The following is a 15,822-nucleotide window of genomic DNA, read 5'->3' as shown; positions in this document are numbered from 1 at the left end:
GCAGGGGGGAAATTACCGTCTTTATCTCGGTTGGCGGGGAAGCACTGTTTCTTTCTCACTTACACTTACAGGCCTCTCATGCTTCTCTTTCTAACCATCACACCAGCCCAGACACAGTACTGTGTTCTAGAATCATCCAACACGTTAATGAACATTATAAACAGCAATTATAATACAAATTACTTTACCAAATTAAAATCATTTCGAAATAACCTGAAAAAGTAGGCCTAAACAGGCAAAAATCTAGAACAGCGGCTTCTTTGTGAATAATTACATAAAAATTACTAATGATAGAAAATGTCTGTTAAAACACAAAATACCTTCTTAAAAACATAGCAAGTGAAAATAACATATATTAATATTCATAATGTTTGATTCTACTGTCTCATAACATACACACCACTCTAAAAACATTGACTTATTTATATTTACTTATACAAAAAGAAGTTTAAAAGAAAATTATTTATTTAGGAGGGCAGGGTTCTGCAATGCTACATAACCCCCCCAACTGTTCAATTAAATTAACACTATATTTAATTGAAAAGTTACAAAAGTGAAAAACTAATCTGTACAAAAATAAATACAAAAACATCCTTAAACTCAACTGCATCCTGTCATTACACTCTTGTTTATAAAAGAAATTCAAAAACAATTATTTTTATAAATTACAAAGATTAATACGAATTTTCTGTTAAATTTAATAATGATATTTCAGTTTTGGTACAGTCAACAATCCTCATCCCTAATGTTCTCTTAGTTTTATTAATACAAAATACAAGTAGTTTCAAATTTAATTTCTTCACAAATTTCAAGCAGTGTTCCCTGGTTTACGAAGAATCTTCCTATCACATCTCAACTCTGGTTGGAATAGCTGTGGACACCTCTACACAAACTGCACCAACTCCAACAAACTTAAATCTCGACGACATAACTATCTCAGCTGCACTAGCTGGAACAAGGACTGCAGGCATTACGTCCCTCTGACCACCTGAAACCAATCTCGACGACAAAAAACAATCTCGATGACAAAACAATCTCGACAACACCTACTTCAGCTGTGGAGCACCTCGACACTAGCTGGCAAATCGAACCCCAATTGACTATGAACAACAACAATCGCCTTCTCAGTACGACAACTGCACGACGACGGATAACTCTTCTATTACCAGGACCCCACTACTTTCATCCATGAATCAACCAAATCCTCCACCCCTTTAATAACACTGCTAACTCAGACTGCTGACCAAACTTCTGATTCGACCTTTCTGCTGCTGCTGCTGCTGCTGATGCCTTTAATTTTATTATTATGATTATTATGAAGATTTTACTAATAGAATAATAACTGAAGATCTCATGAATAATATATATATATATATGAAGAAACACTATGACGAATAGAATGACAAATACATTTTTTAACTTCCTTCCACTCTCAACAGTGAATCCACTATCTCCCTCCTACAGCAGGTTGTTGACCCGTCTTCAAAAAGACACAACCAAACCTTCATTTTATTTGGCCATCCTGTTCCCAGGGTCTTACTATATGGTATGGTTAAGGGGTGAAATACTCCACAGAACCAAGATCACCAGACTCATTTATTCTATGAAGAGAACGGGCTTGGAAATCTCAGCGGAAAGAATACTCCATCCAGTAATATTTTTGGAACTCTCAGCGGAGCTGTACCATCTTCTCCCTCATGACATAACCATGCCCAGAAATCTCAGCAGGGCTGTGTCATTTTCCTCACTAACAGACACGTTTAGAAATCTCCACAGGGAACCCACGGCTTTACAGGCATACAAACATGCCCCGAAACCTCAGCAGGGTTTCCATTTGTCATTCCAGGCAGAGGAATGTGTGTTGTCGAACCTATAGAACGACATGTAGGTCCAACAGACCGAGAGTCCCCTCTTCCCTATCATTCCTAACTCCCGAGCTAGCCGAAAGGTAAGGGGCGCCCAACTAAAACCCTTTTAGCTGCTAGTCAGCTCGGCTAACCTACTTCACACCACAATACAAGTATCACTTTACAATGGTAGCGATAACTGAATGGTACAGATATTACAGTAAAGTTTCAAACTGTATTAAAACATATTTCTTAATTTACACCTTTACATACAAACATTTCAACATTATTTATTCTTTACACAACATTTTACTTTATATTCCATGGTCTTAGCAATGACACATGCCAATTCGTATGATTCACTCTGTACACATTATGGCCTACAATGGCCTCAACTTGATATGGTCCATCATATAATTTGAAAAACTTATGAATCTTATTATCAATCAGCGAAGACAACTTATGTGAAGCAATCAAAACTTCATCCCCCTCCTTAAAACTAATTTGCTTAACATTTTTATCAAATTTCTTTTTTCTCACACTAGCTTTATACATTAGTTTTTCCCTAGCATTTTATAACTTGTCTTTTAACTGCATTTCCTCATTTTTAGGAAAATTAATTGCCTTTTGCAATCTCGTGGTAGGCAAAACCTGTAACATCAATTCAACAGGTGTGTACCCTGTACTCTCATGCCAACAATTATTTATCAGTTTTTCCACTTGACTTACAACAATTGCCCAATGGCCATGGTTTTCGTTACAGTACACTCTAAACAACCGTCCCAATTCTCTCATCACCCTCTCTGCAGGGTTAGCAGCTGGATGGTATACCGCAGTGTATCCTAACTCAATACCCAAAATACTAGACAATGTTTTCCACTGCTCACTTCAAAATTGTGGTCCATTATCAGAAATTATTTTTATTTTTTCTGGAATGCCTACCTCTTTTACATACATGTCCATTACCTTCTCAGTAACCACTTGAGCGGTAGCCCTTTCAATAGGATACAATTTTACATACTTGGAAAAAACATCTACTACAACCAAAATATACTTAACACCACCTCTTCCTTTAGGTAAAGGTCCAAATAAATCAACACACACCACTTCTAATGGCTTACTTGCCAAAATATTACCGATCAAACCTTGACATTTTTGATTCATTACCTTAGTTTGTGCACATAACAAACATGATTTGATACACTTCGACACTGTCCTATACATATCCCTAAAAATACAAAACTCTTGAATATATTTAACAGTTTTTGTTACACCAAATTGACCACATTCATTATGCATTAGAACACATATTTCATTTCTTAAATTATTCGGAACACAGAGTACCCACTTAGGAATACTACTACTTACATTTTGAAACAAATGACCATCTTTGATTACAAATTTTTCCTTGATTACATTTCTACAATCTGAAGATTCTAATTCTTGTATTACCTTACTTAACCGGGAATTCTTGTTTACCTCTTCAGCCAATTTTTTAGAAAATTCCTCTATACCCTCCTCTATTTCTTTTATCTGTTTACTTAAACTGCGAATTTGAAACTCTTTTATTCTTGCTGATTGTGAATCTGTTACTACTCTGGATAAGGCATCTGCAACTACTTGTTCTTTGCCTGGTATATGTTGAATGTTCAAGTTATACTCCTGCAAGGCTAGGATCCATCTGGTAATACACCCATGTAAAAGTTTACAAGAGCTCATGTGGCATAAGGCCTTATGATCTGTAAGCACTGTGGTTTCCCTTCCATAAATATATGTGCGAAATTTTGAAACAGAAAATACTATACTAAGTAGTTCCTTTTCTGTGGTCGTGTAATTTACTTCAGCTGCATTTAAAGCCCTGCTGGCAAAACTAATTGGAATCTGTTCCCCCTCCTGATTGATCTGAAAAAGCATGGCACCTACTGCTTCATTAGATGCATCACATGAAATGTAAAATTTTTCATCTAATTTAGGATGATATAACAAAATCTCCCTTTCCAATTCCTGTTTAAGCCTTTCCAATGCCTGATCCTGAACTTCACCCCACTCCCAGCACTGACCTTTCTGAAGAAGTTTCCTTAATGGTCCACAAATATGACTGAAACCTGGAATGTATTTACGAAAAAAATTGAAAAACCCTATGAGTCTCTCTAATTGTTTGCGGTTTTCTGGTGGAGGGTAGTTCCTGACTGATTCCAGCTTATCAGGGTCAATATGAATTCCTTTGGCATTTACATTTCCTAAAAAGGTAATTTCATCTTTTAAGAACTCTGATTTCTGCAAGTTAGCTGTCATACCCCCTTCCTGTAGTTTTTCAAGGACTAATTGTATTACATGGCTGTGTTCTTCAAAAGTTTTTGTAGCAATTAGGATATCATCCACATAAATTGTTACTAATTCCAGTACTTCTGGCCCTAAAACTTCTTCCAATCCTCGAATAAAATGACTCACAGAAACATTTAAACCAAATGGCAGTCTTTTGAAACAATATGTTTTCCCTTGATACAAAAATGCTGTACTAGCTCTAGAATCTTCAACTAATGGTATCTGCCAATATGATGCAACTAAATCAATTTTTGAAAAATATTTACAACCCTCAAACTTTTGCAACAATTCTTCCATAGGTGCTGGTGATTTCCTATCTGGTATTATTATTTGGTTTAATTTTCGAGCATCTAAACATAACCTAACCCCTCCATTTTTCTTTTTTACCACTACCATGGGATTTGAATATTCAGAGCTACGCCTTTCAATAATATCCATACTAATCATGTTTTCGATCTCATTTTCTACTGCAGGTCTCAAATTGTAAGCGACTGGGTATTGTCTCTGCACAAAAGGTTTATGCTCTCTTACTTTTAGTTCACATCTGTATTTATTATTTAAACCTGGGAAATTAGCAAATGCTTTATGTTGTCTCTGTAAAATCTGTCTTAATTCTGCCTGTTGCTGATTCGTACCCCCTTGAAGCAAAATTTGTTCAACCTCAGTTTCTGTAATATATGCCTTTTCTAAAAAATTACATTCCAATTCTAGTTCATTTGCACCCATTTCTCCCTTTAACATTTTTAACTGAAATGACTGTGTTTTCCCATCTACCTCAAAAGCAATTTTAGTCCCCATCAAACATATACATTGTTGTGAATAATCAATAACAGTTTCATTTCCTTGTAGCCAATCAGCTCCCAAAATTATTTTAACACTTAGCCCTTTTATGACAAGGAATACAATCCACATGCTAATACCACAGAATTTTACTTCTAAAAGGACCTGTTTTTTCACATTTTTGTTTCTAACCCCGGTAGCCCCTACTATAGTGACATTAGATACAAGTAACACTGCTAAAGATTTAGTGATTTTATTTCATAATGAGTTAAAAAATTCTTCCGACATCGCAGTTACTTCACTGCCAGTGTCAATCAACTTTTTTACTGTTGTTTTTACATCACTAATTTCCCCCAAAATATAAGGACATGTACCCATTTTTCCTTGAACAATTTGGTTACCCGATTCTTCAATATCATGTAATAAGTCATCCCTATCATGTGAGGTAATTTTACTATTACAATTTTGCAAAACCTGGCATTGTGATACTGCCCCTCTTGCATTTTCTTGTGGGGGGTCTGAGGCTCGATCCTCCCACTCTATTGGTTTAAATTTCTATTGTCTCGCCTCTCTTGTTGCTGTGGTTGTCTCTGCCCTTCTGGTGCCCTCCCTTCTTGCTGTTGTTCTCGCCTCCACCTGGGTACCCTTTCATTACCTTGTTCTGGGCGAGGAGGTTGTTGCTGGTAACCTGGCTGGTGGGCCCTCTCCCGGGGTGGTCCCTGCGGCCTGCCCTGGTACTCTGGGTCCCTGACCCGGAGTCCCTCCGAGTCTCGAGCAGCGCCACTACCTCCTCAACACTTTGGGCTCTCAGTCCTAGGATGCAGTTTTGTACATGTCGATTAAAATGATGTACCACATGAGAGATGAACCGCTCATCCGCTATAGGATTACTGAGGTATTTCGCCTGACTGTGTAATTTGTGGACATAATTAGCCATGGGACCATCCCTTCCCCGGTGTTTCCCTGAAAACAAATATTGCAAAAAATCATCCTGCACATAAATTCCCCAATATTTTTCCAGGAAGGCTTGCCTAGCATCTGCAAAACTGTTCCACTCACTTTCCTTTTGCATTCCCCATTGCAATGCATCACCTGCCAATTTTGTTACAAATAATTCTATCTGCTGTTCATCAGATCCTTTAAGACATCGAAATACTTTGTCACATTTTGTAATAAATTGGATAGGCGTGGCCCCCCTGTTACCCCCATAAAATTTTGGAACAGTTTTATCAAATGTGTTGATTTCATCAATGGTGAGGACTGAGCTACGAATGGCACCATTATTATCACCTCGAATTCTAGCCAATTTTTCCTCAACTTTCTTTAGGCATTCCTGACCAACTTCATCTCGAAACTTCTCGAAATGGTTACCAATTCTCCTATTTTCCAGTAAAGCTTTTTCAATATTAACCTCAAACTTGCTTTTGACATCCTCAATTTCTCTTTCATTTAATAAAATACCCCGGGCATTCGCATTTGCTTTACCATGTACTTCAATGAGCTCATTGTGGTTCCTATCCATGTTAATTTGAACCTGACTGATATTTTCCTGTAATGCCGATATTTTTTCTACATGTTCTTGTATATTATGTTTGATTATTCCTACACTTTCCTTTACACTGCCCACCTCCTCATTACAGCTTCCTAAGCCAGTCTGTAAGTTATCAATTACCAACTCACATTTCTCGACCCTTTGTGTACAATTGTAAATTTTTTTGTTTACTTCCGTTTGTACTTTATTAAGTTTGGCCTCTGTATTCACTAACTCCTGCCGTACCTGGTTAAGGATTTCATCTTTAACCTGTGAAATTTCCTGTTTTAATTCCTGCTGTCCCTGTTGTACCTGTTCAATTTTATTTGCCATTTCCTGCTGCCCCTGTTTCATTTCCTGTTGTCCCTGTTCCATTTTTTGTTGTACCTGTTTCATTTCCTGGCTGTTTTGTTCGGTTTTCTGTTGTATTGATAATAGTAGTTGCAGAATTTGGTCTGACCCCCCCATAACCTCAACTGGGCTATTTACAGTTGGATTTGTTCTCTGTGGACTACTTTCGGCAGGATGTTCCATGTTTTCAGTTACTTCCTGTTGACATGAAAAATCCTGTTCAATTAAACTTGTCTCAAAATTTGGATTTGACTGCTCAGAATCATCTACATTTTCCTGAAAACCTATAAAATCTGATTCGCTACTGTTGGTACTAGTGCTATCCATATTGACATACACAAATTACACAATTTTACACAAATACAAGATAAATTCTCAAAACCAATATAAATAACACAGTTTCTCTTAAATTTTTCACTTGCTATTATCGGCGACTTATCCCACGTTGTCCCGCGAAGTGACAATCTCGATGTCCCGCGATGAGACAGGCCTGAAGTCCCACGACTCCTTGGGTCGCTCTGTCCCGCGATGTACCGCTTTCCGCCGGTTCTCTGGAACACTTCACTCGCTGAAACAGCCCGCCGTCTCTTGCCGCATTCGCCGCTCAGCTGCGCCGAAAGTTCTGGATACACTTCGCCGTTTTCTTCTAAACTGTTCAATACTTGTCGTAGAATTTTTTGTCCTTTGAGGTTATCGTAGTCACCAACTGTTTCACGAATGTTTATATTTTCTTCTCTGCTGCCGAAATGTTCGTCTTAATCTCAGGGTCGTGTCCAAATTCAAGCCGCGCGGCCGGGCGCCAATTGTAATGGTTCGTTATGTACAAAAATAAACAGATGTTGAACGCCGATTTTAGTTTTTGTTTTTATTTTTTCACACAGAATGCCCCGACGAATCCAAACACTTCCAATGGTTCATTCACTCGTTTCATTCATACATCTGCCCGTCGAAAAACTGCTCTCAGTTCGCTTGATGAGAATTAACCAGAAAAATAGCGTAGATTAAGTCCTTCAGTACTGTTTTACTGCAAGTACTCGAAGATGGTGCGACCTCGAACAGGGCCGCACCCAACGAAAAACAGCGAGCCGCCGAAACGCGGCCTCGCCTGGCAGCGATCGACAGACGACTGGTGAAGTCCTGCCACACTCTTCTCCACGCAGGGAGTAGACGTCACATGACCTCACCGACCAATCACATGCACGCTTCTTTCACGCTTACAGATACAAGCCAATCATAGAACAAGTTACAATACATGAAAAAACCTTTTACATACAGAACTATGGGCTTCCCCTGATCTATCTCTTTTCAATTTCCCATCAAAATCGGGGACTTCCATTCTCGTTCTCTCTCCCACACCGTGAGAGAGCAGTTATCACTGAGTTCCCACACAGGGGGGAAATTACCGTCTTTATCTCGGTTGGCGGGGAAGCACTGTTTCTTTCTCACTTACACTTACAGGCCTCTCATGCTTCTCTTTCTAACCATCACACCAGCCCAGACACAGTACTGTGTTCTAGAATCATCCAACACGTTAATGAACATTATAAACAGCAATTATAATACAAATTACTTTACCAAATTAAAATCATTTCGAAATAACCTGAAAAAGTAGGCCTAAACAGGCAAAAATCTAGAACAGCGGCTTCTTTGTGAATAATTACATAAAAATTACTAATGATAGAAAATGTCTGTTAAAACACAAAATACCTTCTTAAAAACATAGCAAGTGAAAATAACATATATTAATATTCATAATGTTTGATTCTACTGTCTCATAACATACACACCACTCTAAAAACATTGACTTATTTATATTTACTTATACAAAAAGAAGTTTAAAAGAAAATTATTTATTTAGGAGGGCAGGGTTCTGCAATGCTACAAGGTGGATTCCAGTCAGAAGAGGCCCGTACAGGGGCTCGGCCCGGCCTCAAGGTCGCGCACTACGCACTCAGCGTCCGTCGCTAAAGGGTTAAATAAACAGTTGTTTAATTCTGGAAGAAGTGTACAATTTTTAGTTAAATGGTTTGTTGAATTAAGAAAGTTCAGAGATTTTAACAGAATTGTGTTTTGAGACAGACTGCAAGGCGTCCGTCCGAGCACATTTATATGCGATCTAGCGGAGCACATCAAAACTTTAGATGTTGGTAATCCTGAAAGTTATATTTGTGTGTGCTGTATCGCTGACAGCTGTGTCCCTGCATGCAAATGTATAGCTCTGTGTTGGCTAACATAGGTTAGTAGTGTTTAGTTTCTATTTCAATTTTTTTTTCAGGCAAAAAGAATGACTTAGTTCAAATAAGTGTAATGTTGTGTTATGTGAGTTGTATAGGCAAATTTCAATGTATGTACATTTTCATTTGGGTGTGTGTTTGTGCTTTGAGAGACAGACAGAGAGAGACACACACACACACACACACACACACACACACAGAGAGAGAGAGAGAGAGAGAGAGAGAGAGAGAGAGAGAGAGAGAGAGAGAGAGAGAGAAAAAGAAATAGAAAGAGCAAATATGTTCACAAAATGTATCACACACACAGACCTATGTATTAGCTACTGCACAGTATAACCTTGTAACACTGTAGGTATAGACTACAGAGTATTGCAAATACCTGCAGCTATAGGGTGCTCTTCTATAGTTATCTCCTCCTTCACTTGTTGCTTGCACAGAGTGTAGTCCTGGCTGGCAGAGGAACTGCCGGGTTCTGGCTGCCAGCTGTCTTCACACTGCAACACAACCACATATTACTAGCATATCTGCTACACAAATACTAGAAACTTGATAATGTAAGTTTAACACTAACACACCTGCCAATATAAATTTTACATTACAAGACTATTAGAAAACCAGCTAATATGATTTGTACACTATATAACAACTAGCAAAAATGCCAATATGCTGATATTGTGGCAAACCAGTTAGGTCATTATGTCTGAAATCTTATTACTTTGCCATTGATGGATCGGAAACTAATTGCTTCTGTTCCCTTCAGTGTGTACCTCTAAAAATGAAAAAAAAATTAAAACAAATTATAACAGACTTTAAGAAACAATTCTGCCGCCAACTAGTAGTTTTGGCACAATTTTAATTTGAATTTTTTTTCAACTTAAATACGTTTCCAATCATTCCTCTGCTGCAAGAACTTAAGCTTATTCCTACTCCTGTACACTCCCATCCAACCTTTGTCAGACTCGTCTCTCCTAATTTTCTCAGCCTCTACTATTCAATGACCCAACAGGAAGATCCCATTTATCCCGCCTTGGCGCACGGATGTCTCCTGTAATCCGTCCCCAGTTCGTGACGAGAACTGCTATGGCCTGCGAACTCTCAAGACCTGGCAGTTCCTAGACCTCGCCTGAGGCGAGCACTCCTTGGCATGATCGCGAATCATCTAGCCAAAGTATAGTCATGTCTAAGGGTCTTGTAGATCCCATTTCCCACTGGCATCGCAGTTTTAACCCCTCCCCCCTCACCAGGTTTCCTGGGAACATCGCCCCGGGTCTTTGACCGGCCGGTAACCTTGGCCAGGCGCCACATCTCCCCAAGGCCACGGTCGTAGCACATGAAGTACATACTCATGCCACCTAGCGGTAGTTTTGCGAATCTCTTCCCCTGAGAGTTTGAACGCCTGCGGAGCGCCCGCCCTCTGGCATCTCCTGCAGGAACCAGTTCAAGTAGTTACCCTTCAAGCCACCAGAGCGCTGGCTCAGTCCTCTCCATAAGCCTCAATGCTACTACCAGCTGTCCCGCGCAAGTCGATCTCTACTCAGTTCAGCCACACCTCGGTAGGTTGTGCTGAAATTGGGCAGTACCAACAACTTTGAGGTATCGAAGTCTGCCTTTCCTCGACAAGCACCCCGGTAAAATTCGGAACCTTTCGGTTAGAGAGCCGAAGCCCACTCCTCCTTTCTTTCGTTAACATCGCTTTTAATAAAGATTCTCGGCCGCCACAAGCTCACTGCGCGCCGCGATTCAGGACTGACTGCACAGAACGAAACGTCATCGGGACGCCTCAAAGTTTCTCGTAAGATGTGATAAGATTAGCCAAAGGATGTTTCCCAACATAGTAGTGTTTAGGCATTAGTCAGCGTCGCGCTCGTCTGCTCAACCAGCGGGCAGGCCCTGGAAGACATCACCCTGTTTGGAGAGTTTTAGCACCACCCCTCCCCCACCAGTCATGGTAACTAGCAGGCATTACCTGCCTATTTCACCTGCTGCCTGTGATTCAGTCCTAAACATATGTGTTTGGATCTGTTCACAGACAGGGACCAAGTAACAGGGTTCAAGTTCTGGACCCAGGCACCTAACACCGGACCCGGGTACCTTGCCAAGGACCAGATCCGTCTACACGGGGCGGATCGCCCAGGGCCTCTGACGTCTCGTCTGCTGCCCCACTTCATCCCTCAATCTACAAAACGCCAACCTTGCATTTTTTTAAAAACCTTTTTCGGACTACTATCCAGCCACGACATCTCTTCAACCTGAAATCAAGAACCTCACTAAGATAATTCCACAAGTCATTTGTCATAAACATTAAGTAAAAAATGGTTAAGATAATTACGTCAATGACCTAATAAGAGCCGGCCCATTCTTGTAACCATTCTTGTATTAATGTAATCTTAATTCCAGGTTTTTATGCTTTCTGTTAATTAAATCACATGTTGTAACTCTATATTATGACAAATAACCAAAAGTAAAATAAAGACAGAGAAACCAACGTCTGGACAAAATCATTGCTTTCCTTCTGGCACTAAAAGTTCCACTTGTTCCCCTCAGCCACCAGGTGAGAGTGACGAGACGGAGCACAATGATTAGTTGAAGATTCCCATAGCAATTATTCTAGCCCAAGTTTCATTTGCCAAGGCATGCACCAAGAAATTATTGTACGAGGGCCATTCAATTAGTAACTAGACAAATTGATGTAGCTCAAAAATTGTTCATTTGATCAAAATAAAATTATACCAACTTTTCAACATAATCTTCTTTGTTGAAGTCAAATTTTTTGCAGTGTAGAGCTTCCTTAAGGAATGTCTGAGGGGGCAAGATCTGGACTGTCAGGACGGTGTGGAAGAATCTCGCACCCCCATTTTTGAATGCCTTCTCACGTTATCTATGCTGTATGCAGCCGTGCGTTATCGTGAAGATAAATCACACCGTTTTACAAACATCCATGATGTTTAATGTGAATTATAGGCTTTAATTTGTTTTACGCATATCAGCGTAATATTTACTGTTAATTATTCGTTGGTCTTCAAAAAAATTGCATAAAATAGGGCCTTGAAAGTCCCAGAAAAGTGTAAGCATCACTTTACCAGCTGATGGCTGGGTCCTGAAGAACTTGTAGGTTTCCACTCAAGGCTTTGTCTCCTCAACTCAGGTTCGTAATAGTGAATCCATGTTCCAAATAAAAGTTTATTTCTCAGTGGAACATCGAGCTTTTAACGATTTATTGACTTGATGCCTCATTTCTTTGTGGGTATCTCCAAGTTGCCTCGGCATCCTATCACGCAGGTTTTCTTGTATTGCAGTTTATTTTGAATGCTGTCATGGACAGTTCCAACACTTGCAGACACTTTTTCAGCTATAATTTCAACAGTGTTAGTTCTGATGTCTTGGATTATCGCGTCAGTGTGAGATTCAAAGGAAGAAGAGGCATCTTCTTCTGGTCGACCACTTCGCTGTTCATCACCGATTATTGCAGCCACTTTTAAATTGTTCTACCCACTTGTAAATGTTTGAACGGTTTAAACAATATGACAATAATATAATAATTTAAATATAAGGTTTGTATAAAATACAATGTTCATAATAATACTTCTTAAGGGTATAGTAGACTCGAGACCATGTGTGGGTCAGTCACATCTGCACAAAGCAGTCTACTCACTGGTTCATCCAACTCCTCCTTGATTGGCGGAAAACCCAGCTCGCTCGGCTCCTGCTTCACACAGAATTCTCCATCTGCCGGCTGAAACAACAAGACATCACTCGGCACGTGAATGGTCCAGCGCAGTGTTCCGCCCAGTCCTCTGAGATCATCGCCTGGGGAAACCACAAACCACATCCACACCCTGAGGACTTCACTCTAGCAGCACGGATGCACAGTTCAGAAATTATTTTATTTAAAATATATACATTATCCTAAGGGCTGGCATTGGGAGGTAGATTGCTTGATAGATTGTTATAATACCACCTGCCAGATATTTATAATCCTCAATGCTTACAGACTTGTCGAACCAACTGGGTGGTAAGGAATGTAACTGAAAGAGACTAGTAGAAAACTTTTTTGTGACTGTATTATTTGTAAAGAAATATGATTTAAGGTCATGTATGAAATAATAAATTTGTAGTAATCATAACCACATGTCCAAGTGTAACCACATGATGAGTACCTACAAGGAGAATGGCATGTGGAAAGCTGAACAGCCACATATATCTATTTCAACATCTAAGTATGCCTTAATGCAGAGAGCAGACCAGGTCTGTGTGAATGCATTGCGAAGGGGTAATTCAAGTCTCGTTCCCACACTGCGACGTCACGCCCTGGAGCAAGTGTCTCATCCTGATCCATCAGCCAACCACACGGTGGGCCATTACCTCTCTCATCACCAGCGTAAGAACCACAGCCAACTAAATGCACCATCATATACGATACAGTTTTTTCGCCATGTTTTTCAATTTAAATTTGTATTTTGTTTTATGCCTAATCATTATAAGTATCAAATTGTTTTCTTGAACCCTTCAAGTTTTAATGCATTACTAATGTAAAAATGCTAAACTGCATGAGTCGTATTCAAAGTCTTTATTTCTGCCTTCACCCCCCCCCCCCCCCCCCCACATGAAGTGTAGCTATCAGGGTAAAAGTCATAGTTATGATGCCATCAACATCACGACTTGTAACATAGCAGAACATTTCCAGGCACACCAATGATACAGTATGCCCTTATAGACATGTTTGCTGCCCAATATGTCTAATCAGCAACCCACTTCACCATTATGTGAAAAACTGGTCATACATTTAATTCCAGAATTAACAACAAGGTTAAGGTAATATCAAATCAAATTAAAATATCATTTTCATTATAAATTAGATTGATGCAAAGTATTTAATGCATGTAAAAGCATTATTTGTCATTTAAAGCCTAATCTATACTAATATTATAAAGCTGAAGAGTTTGTTTGTTTGTTTGAAAGCGCTAATCTCAGGAACCACTGGTCCGATTTGAAAAATTTTTTCAGTGTTGGATAGTACATTTATCGAGGAAGGCTATAGGCTATATTATATTATCAATAACATTAGGGATCCTTACTAAAAGTCCAATTTAGAATCAAATGCATTGGAGGGGGTTAGATACAACATGCAGTACACGTACGAAGTGTGTGTTGACAATGCCGCAGGTGCTAGAAGTTTATTTCCCATTGCCTATTAACATTGTTGCCACGCACTAGATGCCTTATCATTCTTAATTTTCCCATACAAGTAAAAAACACCCATGTGATATTAACAACGAAGCAATCAGTACCCTCATAAGAAATCAATTAGTATTTAAATACTTTTTATCACTTTAAATCGCAAACCTAAACTATTGTTTTTTTTTCCTCTCTCTGTGTTTAATTTGTTTTTTTATTGCCCTTTTTTCAAGTATATATATATTTTACAGACTTGAAACTTCACAGTAATGTTCCTTATGTTACGCAGGATGACATTTTCCGAAAATTAGATCCCATGGGTGGTTAAAACCAGGCAACAGTGGGTACTTTGTCTGCATGAGAACAGGATTTTGCATTGTTCATGCCTTCTGCGTCTCCATGGCAACAGGCATCGCGCGGCAGTGGCGTACCCACAAGGAGGGGCATGTATAATGAGCGGCGCAAGAGTGATCTGCCTGTAGACTGCCGTAGCGAAGTACGGGTACATCAGTTGTACGTTGCGTGCACGAGTCGGGAAACCATTGGTGCTATTCATTTTCTCTCCGGTACATTATACAGCATTGTAATAAATTTTCAATGATTTTTTTTTTTATTTATCATTACTGTAAATGGGAGATGTGGCTTAATTTTTTTCCATTAGAATAGCCATGCGAAGCCGGGTCGGGCAGCTAGTAAAGAATAAAACAATTATTAGTGGAAATGCAGTGTAGTTTGTAATACTTATGCTGTACAGCAGCGGTTCCCAAAAAGTGTTCCGTGGCGGAGTCACAGGGGTTCCGTGAGTCATAATTAATGTCATATAAAGTAAACACAATCATTGTCAAATAACTTCCTTTGAAGGAGTTGGGGTTCCGACAAAATAAAAAGTCGATCATACGGTCCCTGACCCAGGGTTGGGAAAAAAACAGTTTTTTTAAAAAAAATTAACAAAATTTAATGTTTTTTATTTCTTTAAAGTGTTTTTTTTTGTTTTAAACAGTTTGTCATGTTTTAAAGAGTTTTTTTAAGTTTAAACTTTTTTTTGTTTGTAATATTAATTTTAATCAAAACCACCACAATATGTTTTGCACATATGGTTTCAGCAGAAGTCCCATCAGGTGTAAGGTATATTGCTACACATTTTTGAATATGGAATTCCCTGACATTGCCCGGTTTTCCCTGACTGTAGCCATTCGATATTATTAAGTACAAGGCAAAAAGTTCACCATTCAAGGAATAGGCTACTTATTCAGTCCCGTAACACTAAAAGAGATTAAACCTTATGGTGGATTGCTTTGGAGAAAAGTACTCATCATGCAACTCTGAACCTGGCACATCAGTTACGCAGTGCAGTGGCTTCGTCAGCTGGTATTGAACCTTTTTTTCTCCACATTCGGGTTTGTGCATAGTACTGTAAGGAACCGGCTAGGAACAGAGAAGGCTGCCAAACTTGTAACTGTTTTCCATGCACTTAACTAACAAAAACAAATTTTAATTAGGTTAGATGAACTTAGTGGAACTGGCACCCTAAAAGGTATGACTGGTTTGACCCCAAGCAGTGCTGGTATTTTATGTTTAC

At 39.1% G+C, this 15,822-nt stretch overlaps 1 protein-coding gene across 6 annotated transcripts in view; it reads right to left on the bottom strand.

The window, feature by feature from the left end:
- LOC134541313 (oocyte zinc finger protein XlCOF6-like) overlaps window positions 1-15,822 on the bottom strand; it is a 258,945-nt gene that overhangs the window by 97,648 nt on the left and 145,475 nt on the right. For 4 of the 6 annotated variants that reach the window (XM_063384687.1, XM_063384688.1, XM_063384702.1 and 1 more), the window contains 2 exons: window positions 12,721-12,801; window positions 9,448-9,562 (listed from right to left, as the gene is read on the bottom strand). The exons of 1 other annotated variant lie outside the window; for it this stretch is intronic. In XM_063384687.1, coding sequence (XP_063240757.1) covers window positions 9,448-9,562; window positions 12,721-12,801 — 196 coding nt within the window. Of the gene's footprint in view, window positions 1-9,447; window positions 9,563-12,720; window positions 12,802-15,822 lie in introns of those variants that run through there. One more of the 6 variants, XM_063384708.1, reaches the window with a different exon arrangement.

The sequence above is a fragment of the Bacillus rossius genome, chromosome 18, assembly GCF_032445375.1.
Source record: "Bacillus rossius redtenbacheri isolate Brsri chromosome 18, Brsri_v3, whole genome shotgun sequence".
NCBI classification, from domain to species: Eukaryota; Metazoa; Arthropoda; class Insecta; order Phasmatodea; family Bacillidae; genus Bacillus; species Bacillus rossius.
The sequence above is the reverse complement of the archived record's forward strand: the minus strand, read 5'-3'. Positions and strand labels throughout refer to the sequence as shown.